At 52.3% G+C, this 23,564-nt stretch overlaps 1 protein-coding gene across 1 annotated transcript in view; it reads right to left on the bottom strand.

Annotated features, from left to right (window-relative positions):
* itga5 (integrin, alpha 5 (fibronectin receptor, alpha polypeptide)) overlaps positions 1-23,564 on the bottom strand; it is a 35,978-nt gene that overhangs the window by 195 nt on the left and 12,219 nt on the right. Inside the window, exons 3-29 of the mRNA XM_056587924.1 lie at positions 21,235-21,335; positions 20,622-20,745; positions 19,841-19,902; positions 19,708-19,753; positions 19,157-19,282; positions 18,887-18,931; positions 18,431-18,474; positions 18,258-18,314; positions 17,502-17,554; positions 16,889-17,097; positions 16,206-16,397; positions 16,066-16,111; positions 15,819-15,932; positions 14,076-14,131; positions 13,501-13,658; positions 13,251-13,388; positions 9,773-9,840; positions 8,027-8,177; positions 7,535-7,627; positions 5,921-6,000; positions 5,693-5,773; positions 5,405-5,510; positions 4,912-5,070; positions 3,777-3,887; positions 1,345-1,458; positions 414-515; positions 159-281 (exon numbers count right to left, since the gene is read on the bottom strand). Coding sequence (XP_056443899.1) covers positions 159-281; positions 414-515; positions 1,345-1,458; positions 3,777-3,887; positions 4,912-5,070; positions 5,405-5,510; positions 5,693-5,773; positions 5,921-6,000; positions 7,535-7,627; positions 8,027-8,177; positions 9,773-9,840; positions 13,251-13,388; positions 13,501-13,658; positions 14,076-14,131; positions 15,819-15,932; positions 16,066-16,111; positions 16,206-16,397; positions 16,889-17,097; positions 17,502-17,554; positions 18,258-18,314; positions 18,431-18,474; positions 18,887-18,931; positions 19,157-19,282; positions 19,708-19,753; positions 19,841-19,902; positions 20,622-20,745; positions 21,235-21,335 — 2,759 coding nt within the window. The remainder of the gene's footprint in view (positions 1-158; positions 282-413; positions 516-1,344; positions 1,459-3,776; positions 3,888-4,911; positions 5,071-5,404; positions 5,511-5,692; positions 5,774-5,920; positions 6,001-7,534; positions 7,628-8,026; positions 8,178-9,772; positions 9,841-13,250; positions 13,389-13,500; positions 13,659-14,075; positions 14,132-15,818; positions 15,933-16,065; positions 16,112-16,205; positions 16,398-16,888; positions 17,098-17,501; positions 17,555-18,257; positions 18,315-18,430; positions 18,475-18,886; positions 18,932-19,156; positions 19,283-19,707; positions 19,754-19,840; positions 19,903-20,621; positions 20,746-21,234; positions 21,336-23,564) is intronic.

Raw genomic sequence — 23,564 nt, forward strand, 5'->3', positions numbered from 1 at the left:
CATCTACCCAGAATAATGCAACGGGCCTTGGGATAAATATAACAAACCTAAAAAAGAATAAATCATTATGTTCCTCGTTATGTTCAGATGGACACGGTTGGCTGAGGGGGTCTCAGGTTTGTAAGAACTACGGTCCCCCCGTCAGCAGCAGCACTCACCTTGTACATGACGTAGATGAGCAGAGCTAGAAGTAGCAAGCCGGCCAGGATGGCCAGGATGATGATCCACAGAGGAACCAAGTATTTACCGTCTGGCTTGTTCCACATCACAGAGGTCACCACCTAAACAGACACAACCAAGGGCAACGCTTGAAAAACAGTGAAGGGCACAGTATATTCCATTACCTCATACGATCATATTCATGAACTGAGGATGATGAGGACATTCAAATCAATCAGTGTGAGTCGAGGCACCTTTTTGTGTTCAGTAGGGAGGTGCTTGGGTAGGATGGCGTAGGGCATCTTTCTCACAATGTACTTGGCAAGACACTCCAGCACAAAATTCTTGTTTTGCTTCTGAAAAGAGGCACATCACCAAACACATGAACATAGGAATCAAAGACTTTGGTCCTGGGAGGCATTTCCAACCAAAGGAACACGTTGTTTGTCCCGTTGGTGTCGTTGCAGTTCAGGTGATATACAAAAGGTGGCGATAAACCCTTACGTACGGGAACCGGGCCATTAAAACGCTATGAGATGTGGTGACCACCAGCCAATGAATGACATTATACACATTATCTCATAATTGTTGTAGCAACTCCCTTTAAAAAAAACAAGTCCAATGAGTTTAACTTAACTGAAAAATCCAAAGCGCTAAAGCAGAGGCCACAGATGACAATTATAAAAGACTGAAAATAGCAGTGCATGTTTAGTGCCCTGCTACTCTGTAGCTTATTTAGCCAAATAGTGGAGGCTGTGTGTATTGGCAGGCCCAGGGCTTCACAAAACACGAAGGCCAACGCACAATGATGCATTATAGACCAGAACAGAGGCTCCTTCTGCCAGTAGGACATTTAAGTCTCTCTCTCTCTCTCTCTCTCTCTCTCTCTCTCTCTCTCTCTCTCTCTCTCTCTCTCTCTCTCTCTCTCTCTCTCTCTCTCTCTCTCTCTCTCTCTCTCTCTCTCTCTCTCTCTCTCTCTCTCTCTCTCTCTCTCTCTCTCTCTCTCTCTCTCTCTCTCTCTCTCTCTCTCTCTCTCTCTCTCTCTCTCTCTCTCTCTCTCTCTCTCTCTCTCTCTCTACCGAGGAAACACAGGATTTAGAAGAGGTTGAGCGTCTCCCTGGGCTCTGTCTCGGAGCGTTGGTGAAAGAGCACACTTGAAGTGCAGCCAGCGGCTGCTCTACGTACCTCCAGGAAGGTCTCAGCCAAGAGGCGCGAGCGCACTTTGAGGATGGCACTCGTCCCCTTCTCCAGCAGACCCACGTTGCACTGCAGCGTCCAGCACTCAGTGTTGGAGCACGACTAGAGAGGGAGAGAGACAGAGACAGAGACAGAGACAGAGAGAGAGAGAGAGAGAGAGAGAGAGAGAGAGAGAGAGAGAGAGACTTATTGAGATTTCATTTGAATATTGAATGAGAGACCGCTGTTTGTATACGTGAGTAATTATAGGTTTTTTGTATGAATGTAAGCGTGAGTGCGAAAGCCAGCTCAGCTTCTCGGCTATGCAAATCAGAGCATTGTTAATAAACTCAAGAAGGAGCAATCGAGTACAAAACACTTTGACCTCTAATGACACCAAGCGCCAAGCAGACGTCATCGGACACGTTCTTTTCATTTGTCATTTTCTGACAGAATAAAACCCACTAACCCACCCACCGGCAGCAATGTTCACGATGCTGCCAAGGCCAAATGAACATAACAAAGAGGCTAATGTTATGATCCTCAGACCAGGCCTGCTTCCAATTAAAACACTGGGGGAATGTCATGAGACAGTGGAGGGCTGCAGCAGCAGCAGTCACCACGTCGACACTGCTCACAGCTCCCTCTCCGAACACAGGAGAATAAACCATCTACACACGTTTCACTTTAAGACATCGTAAACGTACGAATAAAAGCTCCTCAAGCTGTGTGTGCTCTTATATTTTTAAAGGAGGGCAGCTCTGCTACAGGGGTAGGACCACCCCCTGCTGGCCTGGCCCGGTCTCACAGCGTTTCCTGTGGGAGAGACTTTAGTAAAGGCTTAAGTGGAATGTTATTCTTATTATTAATATCACTTAGACACCGAGCAGGACCAGCGCTGAGGAGGGGAGAGGATCTGGGTGGCTCCCGGAGGGCCCGTATTAACCGATTTATACAGGGCCCACACAGACAGACAGGCAGACGGACAGACGGACCGAAAGACCTCATACTCCCCCCCCCCCAAACCACAAGATGCCCACGAGCACAAGACCTTAAGTGCGGCGTGGAAGCCGCACACCCCAACTATACGAACCACCCTGGTGGGATAATGTGTGGTGGAATATTTGTTTACATGTGAGAATCACAAGCAATGGGTTCATGAGAAGAGCGGGCACGGAACAGGACTATCGTTTTTCACCTTGTTGTCCCAAACACACAATAAAAAATGTCACCACAAATGAACCCCAGAGCATTAAACTACACTAACCTGACCAAACGTTTACAATCTTAAAATAAAGTGCATGCTTCCCCTTTGTGCCTAGCTTTTGCCGAATGAGAGATGAGCTTGTCTGCAGAGTTGTGGTCCCTACACTGGAACCCCAACACAGCCGAGCTGGCCTTTCATCGAGACCGTAAACGTGTTATCTCCGTCTCGCCGGCTTCAGACTCTTAAGCACCGCACCCATTAAGTCCAGACAATAGAGACCTTCATAAAGACGTGTCATCAGACTGATTTGATAACAGATCGGAGGTTTAGCACCGACAAGTAGACACACAAAGAGCTCTTTTACTGACACAGGTAGGGAAAGCGAGAGAGAGAGAGAGAGAGAGTGAGAGAGAGCGAGAGAGACACACACACAGAAAGAAAGCATGTGACAGACCGATTGTGCGAGAGAGCGTGCGAGAGAGAGACACACACACACAGAAAGAAAGCATGAGACCGACAGAGACAGAGTGAGAGAGACAGAGACAGAGACGACGGAGAGAGAGAGAGAGACATAGACAAAGCCAGAGAGAGCGAGAGCGAGAGACAGAGAGTGCGACCTGCTGCTCGGTCCATCAATAGAGACAGTGTGCCGGGGCGCTGAGCCTGACAGCCTTCAGAGTGGAAAATTAAAGGCTGTTCTGTGAGGTAAGCAGTTCCCCCGGTGACCTCACCCTGCACCCTCCTCCCCCATGCCCCCCCCTCCACCTACCAGCCCAACCGCTCAAAAATGCCTTTAAAGTTAATCACCACAGCGGACACCACCCCGTGCCCTCTGACCCCCCTCAACCCCCCCCCCCCCCCCCCCCCTTCTATAACGACATCATAACCTAATATACCAATCCTGGGAGCCTTGTGAAAAAGACAAGGGTTCAGGAGAATCTGAAGGCCCCCCTGCAAACGCGCTCTAGTATTTATTATCCTTGTCTGCTCTCCATGTCAAACAATAACAGCAGCCTCCACCTATATACCGAACACCACTCTCTGGTAAAGGGAGGGGCACGTTAGCCTGTTCCCAGTTCAGCCCTTAATGACTCACCATGGACCGTGTGTTTGTTGGGACGCGTGACCTGAGCAAGAGAGGGCAGCGCCTTCGGTGGGAAAACATAAACCACCTAATGGATCCTCTGGTCTCCGTAATTGGATTGTGAGTGCCGGGGGGGGGGGGGGGTCTCACCAGGTTGGTCAGCTGAGAGAGGGACTCTCTGTGCACCTCTCTCCTCTCCACGTGGTGTTCATGGGCCTGCAGCGCCAGCAGGGATGGAGGCTCTGTGGAGGTCTGCTGCAGCTGGAGAGGGACAAGACACACACACACACACACACACACACACACACACACACACACACACACACACACACACACACACACACACACACACACACACACACACACACACACACACACACACACAGGGTTACATCACTGCAGACAACGGCCCCCCGGGGAGGAAGGACCACACTGGCCTCTCTGTGTGTTTGTGGGGCCCGACGTTAACGAGACCCCAGGGCCTTGTTTTTAATCATTCATCCTGTGGAAGTTTCTCATTGGCCAGGCCGATGCGCCTATCACACGGTGGGAGGAGCACAGAATAAATAAGAGAACCACAGTCAACACACACACACACACACACACACACACACACACACACACACACACACAAACTTTCAAATAAAACTATAAACACCAACACACCCAAAGAAACAAACGACAGGCCTCAGGGCTACATCCTGGTCTGTTGGGGGGTGATGATGGGTGTGGGGGGGGGGGGGGGGGGGGGGTGGCGATGGGTGTGTGTGGGGGGGGGGGGGGGGGGGGGGTCGGCTGACGGTGGGGATGAGTGAGTGCTGTGCTGCGGTGGTTGGTGTAAGAGTGCTGTGCCCTGGGGACGATCTGAAGGCATCAAAGGGCAGCGCTGGGTGGAGCAGGAGGGGAGGAGGCTGTGTGGTGGGTGAGGCCAACCAGGGGAGGATGAGCCCTATCTGTTGGGCTCATGTATTAAACCCTTATGGGGCCCGCCTCCTTATCATCATCAACGTTTTCTCTCGATCTTTTTCAGTTTCGCCTTCATGAGGTTCCTATAGGATGACATGATTGTTGTCGTCTAACTTCAAACTTTGTTCCTGTGGGGGGATAGCCGAGACTGAACACCACCGTGTCCCCCCCCCCCGTCACAGCAGTCCCCGTGCCCAGGCGCCGAGGAGCAAGGGGGCTGCCGTCTCTCCCCCCCCCCCCCCCCCTCCCTCCCTCGCTCCCTGCAGCCGGGGCGCGAGGCCGCGAGCGGAGCGTGCGCGCGTGTGGTGAGCGTGTTTACCTTGAGGCCCAGGGAGTTCATGGTGTGGTTGGTGGTGCAGTTGAGCGGGCCCTCGGTGGAGAACTCCAGGGGGTAGAGGAGCTGGTAGCCCTGGACGCGCAGCGGGCACCGCAGCTGGAGCAGGGTGCTGCTGATGCGGCTGGGCCCGTTGTTCACCAGCTGGGAGGGGGAAGGGACGGAGGAGGCGGTTAATGCGGGAGTGGAGGAAATCGGAGCTCAGGATCGGCCGGGAAAAAACCTCCATGAGCTGGTTGCTCGCTTGGATTCACGGTTTGAGACGATGAGCTGTTATTATGTTGCTACTGCTTCTACTGTTCCTCCTACTTTGAAGGCTAGTTGCCCGTTGAGTTCCTTTTCCAAAAGGCAGCGTGCCTCGATATGAGCTCTATCAGCATGGTAGCTACGGTGGAGCCCCCCCCCCCCGGCACACTGCCGATCTGCGGTCAGTGTGGACGGCAGCGGTCCGACCGTCTGCCAGGAGAAGCCCCGTTACCTCATAGACGTGCTCCACGGCTGGCCCCACGTCCTCCTCGGCCACAGGGTTCTTGGTGCTCTTCCAGTTGGCGGGAGGGAAGAAGACTTTATCTGGCCGGGACACGCTTCAAAGGAAAGGGGAGGGGGGAGAGGGTTAGTGACCATGTAAGGGTGACGGCCTTGAGGTTCCAAAAGTTCACATGATAGGGAGACTGTGTGTGTTGTGTGTGTGTGTTGTGTGTTGTGTGTTGTGTGTGTGTGTGTTGTATATGTGTGTGTGCATGCGTGCGTGTGTGTTTAAACTCACCCTTGTAAAATGACTTTGGCCTGCACCACCACCTCCAGCTTGTAGGGAACAACCTCGCTGTGGGAGTTGTTCTCGTTTTTACTGTGGAACGGGAGAGGGGAAACGATCCATCACAGGTTAACAACGCCTCCGTCCACACGGGGCCGGAGCCCATGATGTCATGGAAGCTAGCCGGACAAAGGAACAATCTGGAGCCCGGCAGGCAGGGGTGTTGGACGGAGGCTTTACCTGCGGATCTGGAAGTCGAACTGCACCGTGTTGTTTTGGTCCTTTAGTCGTGGCACGGTGAACCGCAGGCCGGCCCAAAGCTGCAGAGACACAACACACCAGGGTTCAAAACATGGAGCCATCCATCTCGTGCTGGGATCCACAGATGAACCATGTGTCCATCACTGAGATAAAGAACAACTAAAGGAAAGCAGATCGGGGGCAAAGAACAGAGGATGTGAGCCGAGGTTCACGTGAACGCTGCCATCTGATGTGCATGCCTTCCAGACAGAAAGCATTCTCAGAAGGCCATGCCTCTATTCCTCTCCTCTCCCTCCCTGCCTGGCCCTCCCCTGTCCTGCTTAGTTGGCAGGACCACCAGGGTCATTCGCTCTGTGAACCCGCCCCCTCGGTTCCTCTGTGAGACACCGGGCTGCTCCCAGACCGGGCTGAGAGAGGCTCCCAGGCATCACCATTACCTCCATTCCATCTACTTTCATATGCATTTTGTTTTCCTATCCAACCCACGCACATAAAACACGCTGACTAATTTTTATCAGAAGTCCTGTGTGCAAAGTTGTTGGCTGCTATGTGTGTGTTTGTGTGTGTGTGTGCGTGCGCACGTGCGTGCGTGCATGTGTGTGTGTGTGTGTGTGTGTGCGTATGTGTGTGTGTGTATGTGTGTGTGTGTGTGTGTGTGTGTGCGTGCGTGCGTGCGTAGGTGCGTGCGTGCGTGTGAAGGGTGAAAGCATGGGGAGAAAAGTGGTTTTAAAATAAGCCCATTAAAACCCTATGTTTAACATTCATTAAAAAGTCCTCCAACTTTCGCTGTTAAAAAGCGCACGTCTTCCTGCTTCTACCTGTGTATGTTTGATTAACAACAGACCGGCTGCTTACCACTGATTGTTAACAGCATTCCAAACACAGGCCTCTGATTGGCTATCAATGCCCTTCCTTCCAAGGTCACCAAATCAGATACATAACAGCTACCACTGTTTCCACTGAAAGCCAATCGGGCAGCTGACAGCAGCCAGTTAAAAACTCGGACCAACCGCTTCCCTCTGAAAGGCCGTCTGCCCCGTCCTGTGTCCCGCCCCTCCCTCTACCTGCCTGCCTCTCCCTGGACCCATCAGGCAGGGACAGCCTGTGTGGAGGGGAGCTCTCCCCAGCAGGGGACCCCGACCAGCGGACCAGCGGGGAGGGGCACTTCCTGACCGCCTTTCGGAAACTTCCTGTGACCACGCTGTCCTACACAAGATAACCACTTTCCTGTCCTCCTGTGTGTGTCTGTGTGTGCTTTATTCTCTACCAAACTACAAGCCCCGCCCCCTCTACAAGACGACACACAATCCTCCCTCCCTCTGCACTGCAGGAAGCTGAGGTTGTGAAGCACAGGCCTGAAAAAACACTCTGGTTTCTTTTAATTCGCCGCACACACAAACATCTCAAGAGGCCGAGCGTATCACATTACATCACATTATATTAACCCCGGTGAAGTGATGAGGTACCTACGACTCCCAAAGAATCACACCCCTCGGACAGTAACAAAACAAATGATAAAAAACAAGGGGGGGAGCGCACACACACACACACACAGGAGGACAGATGGTGGAAGCGTTGCCGGAGGGTTCTTACGCTGGTGCCGGACTTCATGGGGTTGCCCAGGTCACAGCTGAGGTAGCGCGTCTGGTTCTCCGTATCGTAGCTGCAGGTCAGCTGGGCCAGGCTCTGGGGAAGGGAGAGCAAAACAGAGGGCTGGTCACGCTTCACAGAACGGACGCCGGTCGCCGCCGACCCCCTCCGCCCCACAGGACGGTGTGAGTGCACCGAGAGGAGGCGGGGAAGAGGAAGAAGAAGAGAAAACCCCTGAACTGCATCCTGTGCTAAATGGGATTCACAGCGGAGTCAAGAATGTGTCTCAACTGTTTAAATAATACGACTTCAGCTTCAAGTTGATATCCAGTCTTCATTCGATTATTTTCTCTTGGTGTGTGTGTCCTGGTGTGTGTGTGTGTGTGTGTGTGTGTGTGTGTGTGTGTGTGTGTGTGTGTGTGTGTGTGTGTGTGTGTGTGTGTGTGTGTGTGTGTGTGTGTGTGTGTGTGTGTGTGTGTGCGCGGCCTGGCTCACCTCGTTGTTGCGGGCTATGCCGCTGTAGTCGGCCTCGGGGGGCAGCACCACGTAGAGCTCCGCCTCGTACGCCCCCCCCTCGCCCTCATTGCGGGCGTTGAACATCAAGGTCAGCGAGTTGTCATCGCCGAGGTAGACTTCCTTCCTGTCCCTGGGGATCAGGAAGGGGCACACACACACACACACACACACACACACACACACACACACACACACACACACACACACACACACACACACACACGGTTAGGAGTTGCTTTGGTTAGAATTCAACTGAAAAATCGAACATCTCAAAGGGAAAGTTTCCATTGGTGAGGCATGACAGAGTGATTCAGCGAGATGCTTCATTTGCCGTCATTGGCCAATCCCCTGGCCAATAAAGTGCTGATATAGTGTCATGAATAACACCAAACACATCTCTGAGGAGCGACGTGTGTGCTACACATCTGTCTGCACTGGGCGCCGGCCCAGAAGGCATTAGTCAGCCTGGAGAGGCTCCTCCTTCCTGGACTCCACTGACAGCGTTTCCGGTGTAGCAATAAAGTTCTACACGTAGTACAGTACGGAGCAGCGTTGTAAAACACCGCCCCCCCCCCCTTACTTTCTCTCCCCCGTCCCTCCCTTTCTCCAGCTCACTAAACTCCTCCCCAGAACAATGAGGAGCCTCCATAAGAAAGGCTCACACAGATGCTTCTCATTAAAGCCTGCCTTTACAAAAGGAGAATGAAGTGAGGAGAGATAGTGGGGCTGACTTCAGACGGCCTCCCCTCTGCCTGCTCAGCCCTTCAGCCTGGCGTCACCCGTCTAACACACCCGAAACCAACGGTACGGAGAGGAAATAAAGGAAAAAAAAAAAAAAACACGGAAAAACCATGAAAGCATACCGGCGTTCTGGGGCTGGCTTTATCAGGGTGGAAGATAAACTAAAGGAGGGGTGATAAATGTGTTTTTTACTGAAATTCCAGAACGAAATTCCATTGCCCACCTTGAGCTACAGCTTCCCCCTAAACCTTAATGGAATAAGTGATAGCAGACAGGGGAATGGAGCCGTATTCTGACTGCATCAGAAGTCTGTCACGTTCTAAGGAGGCCTTGTGCTGTGTAGGCTGGTATGATGCTGCAGCCCGCTAACAGCCACTTGCAGGTTATTGTATAAGTGATGGATAAACATGGCTTTGTTTCGTTTATTTAAATGAAGGCACAGAGGGTAGTTAAATAGAGACAGGAGACATCTTAATGACAGAGGAGGGGGGGAAGTATTCAGGGGCAGTGTTATTTTTGGGAAAAATGCTAACAAAACATTGCATTGCATTTTTTGCGACCAAAAAGTGTGTCAACGTGATCCCATAAGTAGCCTCAGAAAGGCAGAAGGAGTCTGAAAGCCGTTGGCATAAAAGGCTCATACTTTCCACAAGGAGCACCCCCTCCCTCCCAAATGCTCTATCAGCCAATCAAAGCACCTGTAGATCAAAGCTACTTCCTGTTTACACAGAGCCGAGCATTCCCCCGTTATGCCAATGGCGCATTGTGGCTATTAACAGTCGGTCTTGATACACAAAAGTAAACATGCAAGGAAAATAATTAAGGTCTGGCCTCTACTTCTCAACCACAACAAGTTCCATAATGGTGGAAAGAGAAAGGGAGGCGAAGAGTTCAGTGTTATAGTCTACAGGAATCTCCTGTACTTCCTCAGATCCTTATGCCACCGGATTCATGGTATTATAGGAGGAAATTAATGGGGCTCACCCTTGGACTGCTAACTTCAGGTCGGGAACACAGATGTTGTCTTCTCCGCAGTCCAGCAGAATCTGAGCCTGGAAGGAGCACGAGGAGAAACAGAATGCTTTTAACGGGCCGCTTTACTGGGGGCTCCGAGGAGCGACATGGGAGCGATTCAGGTGCTGGCGGTTATATGAAAGTAGTCCTGGTTCTTGTTGTGGTGCTTCACTTTGGCACGTCTGTATTGCTGTTTTGGCCAGAGAGGTGCTCTATAGTAGGTAGCTTTTATCTGTGCAGACTCCCTGTTAGACGTGCTGTGTGGAGGATTCAGTGGCATCTAGTGGTGAGGTTGCTGACTGAATACCCCACTCACTCCCTTTCCAACGACGCACGAGAAGCCACGGTGGCCTGTACCTCCAAAACGATGTCATCATCTACGGGACGAGGTAGTCAAGTGGAAAGCGATGAGGTTCCTTGATGGATTAAATAATTGTATTAACTTATTGTATTAAGTTAATTAGTCTGTAAAACTGTAGATCCTAGCTTAAAAGGGATATAGCGATTATGATGGTAATTAAAAACCCATTCCAAAGCCATTTTACAATTGCAATAATACACTGATTGAAAATACTATTTCTGAATATTATATTCCATTTCCACCCAGTCTGTTACGCTGGAGGCCCCTAAATCTAAACACTGAACATGTAGTACACATTCACCGATGTACTATTAGGATATTTATCATCAGCCAGTCTAGCAGAGTTGGCTGGAGCAGGATGAGACATGTGGCAGAATGACTAAATACATTCCACAACACAAATAGACCGGTCGCTGACGCACAATCACAGGACTGCAGCCTTCGTTATGCGTCCAGGTGTCTCCACGGTGAGAGACGCCGTGAACTCCTCAGGAAGGAAACGAGCGGGGGCCCGAGTGTCTCCCCCGGGATGCTTCCCTAACTCACAAACACAAACATCTGCACGCGACACGTGCACTGAGAGAGAGAGAGAGAGAGAGAGAGAGAGAGAGAGAGAGAGAGAGAGAGAGAGAGAGAGAGAGAGAGAGAGAGAGAGAGAGAGAGAAGGAGATGGTGAGCGGCCGTGCCAGAGACGCTGGGTGTGTGTGGGGGCGACCACAGGGGGGCGGGGCCTGGGGCCCAGAGAGCCGCCGCCCCCACATCACAGCAGCGTGGCGGACCGCAGCGGCTCTCCGCGCCACCCCGCCGACCACAGCCCCAGGGTCACAGCGCACGTGCTCCGGAGCGCTGATTCAGAATATAGGGGGGGTTGGGGGGGTACCATGGGGGCGGGGCTGGGGTGTTGCAGGTGGGGGTCAGGGGGGGGGCCGGAGATGGGGTTCATTTAAACATAGCCCAGCTAACAAGTTGAATGATGGTGACATGAAGAAGAGGCTCTGCTAGACACACACACACACACACACACGCACTCACACACACACGCACGCACGCGCGGAACGTATGGCGGAGCACCCGCCGAAACTCGGGGGATCTTGGGGATCAAATTGCTCCCTGCTGGGATGGCAGCACTGTGTCCCCATGCTGCCGGTGACGAGCCGGTGATAATAAATAGAAAGATGGAGGAGGATTAGAGAGGGCCGGGCGCCTCCCCTGTCATTACGACATCAAGGCGGGCTCTAATTATGGACACCATGGTAACCACCAAGCTAACTCTGCCCCGTGCGCACTCTCTCTCTCTCTCTCTCTCTCTCTCTCTCCATCTCTCTCTCTATCACTTTCTGGGGCTCAGCGGACGAGGTTCAGCGGCCTTGAATGACATCAACAGCGGCTGAGAGAAATGACGGACAGCTTGTGATGCAGGGTGGTGGTGGGGGCGGGGGGGGGGGGAAGGGGGCGGAGATGCAGGACACACCGTGTTCTGTTTATTTTATGATCGTGCAATCAAGAAGCTGCACGCATGTGTGCTTCGGGTGTACCCGGCGCTGCAACAAGGGGGGGCATTCAAGAGCAACCCGTGGCCGCCGGCCTCTTCCTCCGCGGCCCGAACCCCGCGACCACAGCTGGAAGCACTCCAGCCTCTCTGCCTAAATGTGTGTCTTTGTTCATCAGCTGGGCGACGTCGACAGAGGGACCCAGGCGGGGCACTTAATAGGTCCGTCATCACGCAGAGGGGATGGAGTGGGGGGGGGGGGGGGGGGGGGGCACATGTGGCGCGCATTAGCCTGCGGAGGGAGAGGAGAGGCGAGGCTGCGCCGCATCACACACACGCCCCACCGCTTCTCCTTCGTACTGCCTCGAACCCTTCAGGGGTGTGAGGGGGAAAGTTGGCCGACTGGGAAAAACATTTGCGCTAGGAGGTCTGCAGCACGCTTCCAAAGCCTTGAGGGAGGGGGGGGGGGCATGGTGCTTCTGATCGAGGCCAGGGCTTTGGCGCAGCACGCACACACACACACACACACACACACACACACACACACACACACACACACACACACACACACACACACAGCAGCTCTAAGGCCAGCCTCAAGACCTACTGCATGTTGCCAGCACTACAACCCCCTTTACCCTTGTACATACACCGGGGTTCCCACTGCCCAAGCCATTTTGGAACTCAGGAGAACTAGTGTGTGGGGTTCGGTTGGTTAAGGGTTCGGTTGGTTAAGGGTTCGGTTGGTTAAGGGTTCAGATTGAGGCGTTGGTTGCACAGCTGCACTACTGCAGCAAAACACCACATCTGAAGGAGGCTGATCTGACGGAGCACGGCCGGCGACAGGCGTCAGTCCTGATCCAACAGGGGGCGAGACACAGACACGGAAAGAGAGGGAACTGGGGTGAGCACTGTGCTCGATGCCTTTCCCAAAGATGGCGTGAACTGCTGGGGCTCGCACATCGTGAGCGCTGAACTCCACAGCTGAGAGCAACCCCGCCCGCCCACCTCGGGGGGGGAGGGTTCTGGCAGGGGCCAGATCAAGTCTCAGCCAGATGGGTAAACAGCCTCAGCAGTGCCGACCCAACCCAGACATATTAGAGATATTTATTATATATATACACACACAAATATCTGAAGGACTCCACCAATGCACCATTACATAGCCAGAAGGGAAGGAGTGCTAGGGGGAGTGAAACATAATGTTCACTAGCAACGAACACTTTAGTTTCAACGTGATTTCCAGGCCCTCCAGACTTTAGGCTGCTTCCCAGTGGGGCCGTTTAAGATGGGCGGGGGGGGGGCAATAAAGAAGTGTGGCCCCAGTCCCTCAGCAAGAGTGGGGAGGGGGACTGTCTGAGCGTACGTGAAGGCCGGGTCTGGGCAGTGGAGTGTTCCTTAACTGTTGAGCCTGTGCACATGTACGGTAAGGGAACACATACTACGATGAGGCCTGCAAGGGGAGATTGCTACACGCTTTACAGCGCCACGTGGCCAAAGCTGGACAGCTGCAGCAGCACACTCATATAACGCCCACCGCCGTTGGCGTTCTAGCCCTGGGGATGGCTTAAAGAAGAAGGTGTGGTAGGGCTGCGTACCTTCCGCACGATGAGGCTGGCCGCCTGGTAGTTGAGGACGGGTCGTAGGCCGTGGGCGTCGGCCGCGGCGTCGGGGTCCAGGCTGAAGTTCATCGCCACGTAGATGGAGGACAGCTTGTCTCTGAACTCCTTCTCGTCCTGCACCGGACACAACAGCACCAGACACATTAGGCACTGCGGTCAAGCTTTGAGGAAGAAAAAAAAAAGGGCGGATATTTTCCGTCGAGGACGTGACGTTCATGCGACGCACCCGCAGGTAGATCTTGGCGTCGTGGCAGGAGCGCTCTCCGCGCCTCATCCTCAAGCTCCTCAGCAGCGAGGCCTGGTGGGAGTCCAGGAACAGAGCCCGCCGCACCCCGCCCTTCTGCTGGTGCTTCTGGCTGTCCAGCTGCAACTCCACCTGGAAGTCTGCAACACACACACACACACACACACACACACACAGCATGATGAATGTCCTATCGTCACCTAATGACAGGTTTTTAAAAAGATTCATCAGAACCACTCAGGCTCACGCACAATGAGGTCAATGTGGCCGCTACGTAATGCGGGGACGACAGAGTATTCTTGTTCACCGGAGCACAGGGTCATTAAGGGGTGAGTGACCGGGGGAGCCAAGGGGGATTATGAATGAACAATACGGGATACTAAGGGTTATGAATAGACCACAGAGCACAGCCCTCAAGGCTCGCTACTATACATTCTCTTAACCTTACACTGACGGCACTTAGCCAAACAAGACCTAACATCTCTACATTATTGTGTGACACGAGGAATGGATTCTCTGTGTGTTATAGGGAGCAGATGTGGGGAGGATTGTCTCACCTAGTGTTTCTGGCAGGTGCTTCCCATCCGCCGCGATGCAGAAACTGAGGTTGACACTGTATGAACAGAAGGAAGGGAGACAGGGTGAGTCAAACAAGAGCGCTCCTGGGACCCCCAGTCCTCAGAAGCCGCCCTGATCCCCGCTCGCTCTCGCCGTCAACTTTGTTTGAAACTGTTTAAATGTACACGAGTGTTGAACATAGCATTCAACACGCGTCTGTAGCCGCCCTCCAACCGCTCGTGTCCATGTGGACCAAGTAGAGGAGTAGAGTGTGGATAACGGACAGTACTTAGTCCCCGCTGACACCCCTAACCTCTCTCCAATCTGGGCCGACGGAGACTGTCTGTGTGTGTGTGTGTGTGTCTCTCTCGCTGAGCGAGAGAGAGACACACACACACACACACAGACAGGCCCCACCACCACCACCACCACCACCACCACCACCACCACTACGACCCCCGTGTGATGGAATGATCCGGAAAGTAGGGTGAAATCGGCCGGCTTCTCGTGTTTCGCCGCTGACCGCTGGACGCCTGCCATGTGAGCCCTCGGCCTTTCTTCCCATGACATCATGCACACGGTGGGGGACCGCTGTCCCACGCCCCCCCCCCCCCCAACACACACACACACACACACACACACACACACACACACACACACACACACACACACACACACACACACACACACACACACACACACACACACACACACACACACACACACACACACACACACACACACACCCCTTACCTACAGAGCAAGGAAAGGGGTAGATGAAAATGGAAGTCAACACAGAAAGAAAACGAGAAAGAGACTGAGAAAGAGAAAGAGAGATACATAAAAGAGCGAGCGGGACACAGAGTTCAAGAGTAAAAGAGAGTGTGGAGCCCGAGAAAGAGAGAGAGAGAACGCAACAGCTACATGCCTTTGCTCTAAAGTCCGTGGGTCTGTTCATGTGCGAGTGCGAGCGAGTGTGTGTACACGGTTTGTGTGTTATGTTCATTCTTTTCTCTGTAAAGTGTCCCTGCGTCCTGATGCGTCCCAGCTGTTCTCCACCACCAAACAATATCTCATTCAAAAGCCCCACAGCGGAGAGACTACAGGCTCCCCCTTTGAAAAAACCCCACCAACAACTCCCCAGTCCATCGCCAGGCAACACGGCCTAATCAAAACACATGTGTATACAAGAGTTTCCTTCATGGATCGGGGGAGTGCGCGTACACACACACACACACACACACACACAGCATGTCAACCGGGTTGAGCAGCAGGCGGCCCCCACCCTTAGCCCCACCCCTCCAATCTGTTTCCTCTCCCGGCTGCTGGGAATATAAAACCATGCGCATTGGCGAAATCTCACACAATCCAATAGAAAGCTGAAGAGATGTTTTGACAGAAGTATGGTTCACAGAGTTATCACTGCTCCTATAGAAGGTGAGAGGTGACAGGCCGCTGTGACGCATGGATCAGAAGGTCAGCAGGAAGGACAACGCGTAACACAGGGTGGGATGTTGACAGTTGCGCTAGTCCTTATCAGAGTTTCCACACACACACACACACACACACACACACACACACACACACACACACACACACACACACACACACACACACACACACACACACACACACACACACACACACACACACACACACACACACACACAGACACACACACATCATTACACAATAGTGTATGACGAAGCGTCTTGAAGGAATCTGATTTGTTGAACGTTTACCAGGAAACTAGTATGGTGATGTTGTCGTTGGTGACCGGGCAGTTCTTCTCCTCAGGGTTGATCATATTTGGGGAAATGGCCATGGTGGCGATGGCGTTGACGATTGGGCGAGACCTGTCGGTTGACACAGACACAAAAACAGAGAAAAACAACCAGCAGCACAATCAGTCCAATGTCCACAGTGACAAAACATTACACAGAACCATGAGCATGCTGGGTAATGTAGTCCGCTGCAACGGAGCCGTACCTGTAGAGAAGCGCCCTGTCCACGCCGAAGGCCCCGACGATCAGATCTAGCCCGGCGAGAGAGAGAGAGAGAGAGGGTTTAAATAACCAGAGCAGTACCAATAGATCGTGACTGGGTCCACTCCTCTTCCTCCTTCTCACCCGGGTACCCGTTCATGTCCAGGTCCTTGGCTCCTCGCATGGCGAAGCCAAAGCTGGCGGGGATGACCCGGGCCGCCCACTGGCCGGTGATCACCTGGGAGGGCTTGCTCCCTAGGCCGCCCGCGTGGCCGTTGTAGATGTAGACCAGGCCCTGCAGCCCCTCGCCGCCGAACGGACTGCTGACCGCCACGTCTGGGGCACAGACGACCAAGGAGCAAAGGTTAGGGGTTAGCTACCGAAACCCAATGCGGCTAAAAGACAATTCAGGGCATCCTCTTCATGTCATGTTCAAAACAATTCGGAAGCTGGGAGTTTCAACTCTGCGATTCTGACTTCCGACAAAATTGTGTTCCCGCTCAAAATTAAATCAAATGGGTTGGAAGGGGGTTCATTAATGCTTGATGGAAGATTGCCATATTGTGGCTCAATGCTGAATACCAAAAATGTATACCGCTGCAATTTATGATACTTTTGGAAAAAATATGGAAAAGAAAGGAGATGAACACTGGCTAGTTAATTGAATCTGTAAAATAGACGATTTTTATACACATACTGGATAATTACACATCAAACGATGTGTTAAAAGAATAAGATAACCGAATCTCCGACCTGTAATCTAAAAACAGTTAAATTAATTTCTCTCCCGACTTGTCTTGAACGCAGCACGAGAACCAGCCACCCACCATTGAAGCCGTCCTGGTTCAGGTCACCCAGCGGCGCAATGGTGTTCCCGAAGCGGCCGTATGCGTCCACGCCGGTCAGGTGGGGCTCGCTGAGCTCCAGGTCCAGGGGCCCGCGCTGCAGGTAGACGTACACCCGGCCCACCTCCTCCAGCCGCCCGTCAGACCCCCGCAGCATGAACATGGGGGCCCCCACCAGCAAGTCCGTCAGCCTGGGGGACACAGGGGGGGTCAGCACGCTGTACGCTCAGACACCCCGGCGCCTCCACGCACGCGTTATCGTGTGGTTCCCCACACGAACCCCGCACTCGGGGGGGAACCTCTTCACAGAGCTAACGCCCAGCTGATTAACATACAGAGGGGAGAGCGAGGGGAGAGACAGAGAGAGAGACACGAGACACGAGACACGAGAGACGAGAGACGAGAGACAGACAGAGACAGAGACAGAGACAGAGACAGAGACAGAGAGACGAGAGAGAGAGAGAGAGAGAGAGAGAGAGAGAGAGAGAGAGAGAGGAGACAGAGAGAGAGAGAGACTAGGAGAGAGGCGACAGAGAGGAGGAGGGTTAGAGTAGAGGAACAGGGAGGGGTAAGTCAGAACGCGTCTCCTTCTTACCCGTCGCTGTTGATGTCGGTCGTGGCCAACGAGTAGCCAAAATAGGAACCCATCTGTTGAAAGAGCAGGGTTACTGATGGGTGTTGAACAGAGAGCAGTGAGCCTATAATCTAAAGCCATCATCTTATTCCACGCCATGCTTCTTTAACTATACACAGTCATCACGCGATCATAAAAACACTTTGCTCTTTAGTACGTGCGATTCACGCTTTTAACGAAGTGAGAAGTTCAACAGTCATAAAGGCAGCCTCTAATACAGCCGGCTAGAAATGGGGGCTTTTTTTGTGAAGTTGAAGGATAGTCAACATGTTAAGAGAATCAACATGGCAGGGGAGTCAACCTGTGAGGAGAGTCAACATGTTAAGAGGGTCTATGGTGAAGGAGAGGTAGAGGCAGAGTGATTATCCAGACTCCAGGAACCAAGCGCTCTCCTGATGGTATTTATTCAGCTGAGCCAATCAGCGTGGGTTAAAGCCTTGGCCAGCCCTCTCTCTGTTCCCAGAGTCATTTGCACAAATTGCCGCTGCACTTTCCCTGAATAATTGAGATTTACAAGAGGAACCGCGAGCCTGTAAACTATTCAACATTTTTTTAAAAGGGAAATTATTTTTGCTTTTACGCTGATTCAACGAATAAGGATCTGTTGCGTGTAACAGCGCTATGAAAACACAAAAGGGCTCTGTGTTCAGCTTCCAGACGCAGTTGATTTGGCTTTGCTTTTTAACACGTTTCTTCATAAAGTAGGACGTCACTTGCCTGTTCACCTTTGAACTCCACCATGGATTTCAGGTTGGTGCCATTGAAAATGGAAACCTATTTGGGAGCAGAAACATGAAAGTGAAGTCCAACAGCTTCTGAACATGAATTGATACTAGGATGTGTCTTCAGGTGACTTAAGTCCACAAAATGCGAGTGTGGATGTTTCTTACCACTCCGCGAAGAATGGACGCTTTAGGAACTCCGGCAACGAAATCTGTAAGAGAGCGAATTATTAACTATTCAGTCATGGTCTTATCAGGGAAGTAAGAATACACATTATATATACTTAATGTTTGTTTACCTATCTATCTATCCATCTACACAACTTTGTGTGGGATATGGGACATTTTTTAACTATTTATGTTTAAATCGTTTAAAAACTCATCACTCTATCTTTATAGAAATAGTATAGTGCAGAAATGTAGACATTGTTGTTGCGTAAGAAAGCCCTTTGCTATCTATCTACTCCAGCAGTTTGCACTACCACTTGTTCCCCCATCTGACAGGTAAGTCACTGGATGAACGTTCCTGCTCCATGACTAGACGACTAATGTAATGCAGTGTAATCATACAAGCTGGAGCTTTGCTTTCTCCATGAGAGCCTGAGAGGCTGGTCTACGACTCACCGTCCAGCTTATCACCGCTGAAATCCCCCACGGCGATAGAGTAACCTGTGGACAGCACAAGAGGGCATGCATGAGCTCAGGCCTGCACAGCAAGCTCATTATAATGATATCATCCCCATTTAAAAATGAGAAGACATATGCATAAATTATCTATAGAAAACGTTAAAAATATCTCACACACACACACACCAAATGCGTAGAATCAGTGGTATGATTGACACAAATTGAAGAGCAGAAAGCCCCCTGTGGAGAGGAAGGGTTTGGTCTTACCCTGGTAGTTATCATCATGTTTGATGGCCGTCTGTTTGGTCTCCAGCTGACCGACCACAGACTGCATGAAGTAGCCTGGGTAGTACGTCTCGATGATCTTGTCCTTGTCTGCCGAGATCACCTGGCCTGAGGTCACACCAGACAAACACAAACCGACCGGTGAACTGACAGTGCATAGGGCTTGTACGATGTAATGTCACAGCACTCTGCATCCTTTTGGAAGCAGAGTAACATTTGAATGGTCGTTACCCTGTAGGTAGTGTCGTTTTTTGTCATTGTTAATTAAATCCATGGTGAAATTATTGGTCATCATGGGAAGACCTTGATGTGTTAGAAACTGCCACAGCGTTTTTCATGCTTGACGTTATAAAAAACAGCATCAACACTGGCCTAGGTTATGGTATATTAATGTTTACTCGACTACAATACTCTCGAGTCAAAATGGCGTAGTATCACAAAGAAAACATCCCAAGTTGCATTGTGAGGTTCACGCCCTGATCCTCTTTATCAGGCCAGATGCTTCCACAGAGCAGGTGTTTTGTGGCACGTACCTTGCCAGAAGTAACTCCCCGGTCCTCCTAGCACTACTTTGCCATCCTAAGGAAGAGAACATTTGGGGGATTAACGCATTAAAACACAACCACCTAATAGTATTTCAGTAGACCATGGAGCGCTGGGGCTTACCTGAGTGAAGTCTGCACTGAACCCGCCCTGGCAGTAGCCCTGACCACTATGACCCGTCACCTCTGCACACACACACACACACACACACACACACACACACACACACACACACACACACACACACACACACACACACACACACACACACACACACACACACACACACACACACACACACACACACACACACACAGTTTTACTTTAAAGGGTGTTTCTTCACGGTTTCAGATGTCTTCGGATTTAAGACACAAACTCACTGGACATTTGAGGAGGAGGTGTGAACTGCGATGCAGGGTTTACCCGACACCGTTTTGACATATTTAGGCACGACAGCTCTTAACCAAGTGTCCTCACCCATCTAATTATACAACAGCCGCTCCCATCTCATTGTTTTTGATAATAAACTCAATTTGTCCGCTGTCCCCGAGAAGGGAGGTGGAGGAGGGGAGGGGGGGGGAGGTTCCACAGTTGTCGGCCCACTGTCCACCAGAGATCTCTGGAGGTTGTCGGCCCACTGTCCACCAGAGATCTCTGGAGGTTGTCGGCCCACTGTCCACCAGAGATCTCTGGAGGTTGTCGGCCCACTGTCCACCAAAGATCCTCTCTCTCTCTCTCCCTGTGTGTCCAGAACTTGACTCCCCCAGCCTGAAACCCTCAACTCTCAGCAGGGGGGCCCAGCTGTCGTGTTAAACGGTGGGGTAGAGGGGGGGGGGTGGGGGGGCATAGAGATGAAAATAACGTAGCCAAATTAATTGAATAATCATTATTATATTTATTATACCTGTGCGACACGGCGCGTATTCAGCGAACTTAGTAAAGTTCTGGGCCGAGAGGTAGCAGGTCCCGGTCACGTCGGACTGGGGGACGTCCTTCTTGGTTCTCCAGGAGTAGAGTGGGGCGCAGGCCTGTGGGGGGGGGGGAGAGAGAATGAGGTCAGATGGAAGATGTTTTTTTCCTCTCATTGAAAATAGTCTCCCCCAGACCGTCACTGGGGAGGAGCCCCCGGGGGTCGGAGGTCAGGGGTGCCCCTGGAGCCGGACTCCGGTAACTCAACCCGGGTCACGACCCTGACAACGCCTCCCCATACCAACGGAGGAACAACAACACTCATCACTGAGGTCATCGGCTGAACCGGGCGCGCTGTGCGTTTTGGGGAAGTAGAAAAGAGCAACTCCTTCAGAGGACACACCCTGGAGGAACCGAGGGGGTACGTGACTCAGCCCTGACCCGACCCGAGTGGGACTCGCCAGCATTCAGAACCAGTATCAGTTGTTGGCAACGCCAGTGCAGGGAATACCTCCTCCCGAAAAGTTTTTAAAAACACAGCAACCCCCCCCCCGCCCCCTTGCCCATCATCCCCTATTCCCCTCCCCCCGGGAGCGGAGTCAACTTACCAGAATGGTGTCTCCGTGGGAACGCACGGTGGCGCCGAACCACTGGTGGGACTTGACCTCCGCCTTATGGTCTGTGTCATTGATGAGGACGGTGCGATCCCCTAGGAGCAGGAGAGAGGGGGAGCACAGCGATGAGAACACGTTTTGACAGAACACAGCAACAAATGGAACTTGAATGGAAAATGCATTCAGCCTGCGTTCTGCTCAAAGGGGATTTTGTACTAGAAACGGTCAAGGGGAGGCTGCTGCTCTGGGCCTCTCGACTGCAGTTCCCCCGCTACATTGGGGTATTATCCGCAGGGTTTGGTTCGGGACTGGCCTGACCCCTGTTGACCTCTGATTCTGTTCGGCCACCTGGCCATCAGTAAGCCTGATCGCTCCCTGCTTCCACTCTGGGATGGCAGGAGTTCAGGTAACAGATGGCCTGAGAAGACAGCGCTTCACTAGAGCGCGCCGTCTCTCTGCGCCTGAAATCGAAGCCAAGCACCGAACATGATCCAGGCCCGAGTGGAGGAGAACGCCGTAGACCCTGGACGGTTTGTTTATGAGAGACGGAGCTAACGCCGAGGAAGCTGTTGGTGACCTCAACATTTTCACTTCTCCCACTCATTTCCCAATGTGTGTGTCAATTCACAACCGCACACCCACACAACCATGGCGAGTGTTGCAAGAGAGCAGAACACGGTCTGTGTCGGTGGGCGGGGTTCATCAGGGAGTAGGGGGGGGGGGGGGGGGGGAGAGTAGGGCGGGTGAGTATGTGGAGATCATGTGCCTTCCAAGGCTGTGATCTCTCCTGATCCCTTCCCCTCAGTGGTCTCCCCTCTCTGCTGAGGGACTCCGGAGTCGGGGCTGAGGGCTGACGGCTTGCGCTGCGCGTTTTGTTGGAACCAGAGAACGGGGCGGCGGTCCAAGGAAAACAGCCAACCCTGGCCCAGTTTTCTCCCAGCAACCTCACACTCATCATTTCAGAACACACACACGTTTTCTCTTGGTGGCTCAGACTCTTTGTTTCTAATTCCCCCTTGTGTGCGCCTCTGAATCGGGTAAAAGGGAAGACAGGCTGACCATTAACACAAATACACAAATGCTGTATTTTAACACAAATGGTCGTCTGCCAACTGTCCCTATGTTTCTACACTCATCCACAGTGCAGCACTCTCAGCCTCACATCACGCCGTCTGCCTTCCACCACCGCTACGGCTAGCCGGCCATCCTATCAACACAGCGTGTTCACAAGCCAACAGAAGCCAACTTTAATTGGACGGTATGAATTCAAAGGCGGCCGGTCGGAGGATAAATAGTACGGTGGGGCCGTACCAGCCATAACATGACCTCGGCATGAAAGTGGCTCCCGAGAATCGTGTTACTTTAACTAATCTCCGATAGCTCCGCAGCCCTTCGTTACTGCAGCATACCTTCCTTTATATTTTCATAACTCAGGGGCCCTTGTTTGGATAGGAGGAGTGAATCGCTACCAGGGAACCCGACGGAGCCAACCAGGACCGCTGTGTGTTTGGGCCGCGTCGCCTAGACAACCGGGCCCTAGCAGCGCCAGCAGCCACGCAGCAAGCAGCAGCAACCTTTAATTCATATTGCGAAAGCTGATATCATCCAACAGTTCCCTCACATCTGGCCGTGGAATGTACAGGAAATATGTGTGTGTGTGTGTGTGGCTGAGATTTACAGTAAGAACCATGTCAGGCGCTGGGTTCCTGCCCTGTGTTGGAGACGAGCATGAACATGTTTGGGGGTTCTCCGTACCGCACAAGGACTACACTGATGAGGACGATGACGTTGTCCCCGGCAACGACACCCAGTCGATGTTTGGACCGATGACATCACCTACGGCCCACTGCTCAGCGTCGGCGATACTCAACTGAGAGGTCAGAGTCAACAATAGCACACTATCTGCGGCTGACTGCCGGGAAGCTGGTTAGCGCATGATGGGATGGGATACCGATGCATCACATGGGGGGAGTGGGGGGGGGGCTGTATGTGTGTATTTGTGTGTGTGTGTGTGTGTGTGTAAACTTTTCCCCTTTGAACCCTGTGCAAGAGACCAGCCATTAGTGGCTGGCCACTGAAATAGGGTGTGTGTGTGTGTGTGTGTGTGTGTGTGTGTGTGTGTGTGTGTGTGTGTGTGTGTGTGTGTGTGTGTGTGTGTGTGTGTGTGTGTGTGTGTGTGTGTGTGTGTGTCTGTGTATTTCGGTGTCCATCGGGTAAAAGACAAATGGTTGAATTCACTTATCTCAGCAGCTTGCCCTGTTGTGATGAGTGAGGAGGAACAGGAGGAGGGGGACTATGATGACCAACGGGGGGGGGGGGGATTC

This window comes from Gadus chalcogrammus, chromosome 1, assembly GCF_026213295.1.
Source record: "Gadus chalcogrammus isolate NIFS_2021 chromosome 1, NIFS_Gcha_1.0, whole genome shotgun sequence".
In the NCBI taxonomy this organism is placed as follows: Eukaryota; Metazoa; Chordata; class Actinopteri; order Gadiformes; family Gadidae; genus Gadus; species Gadus chalcogrammus.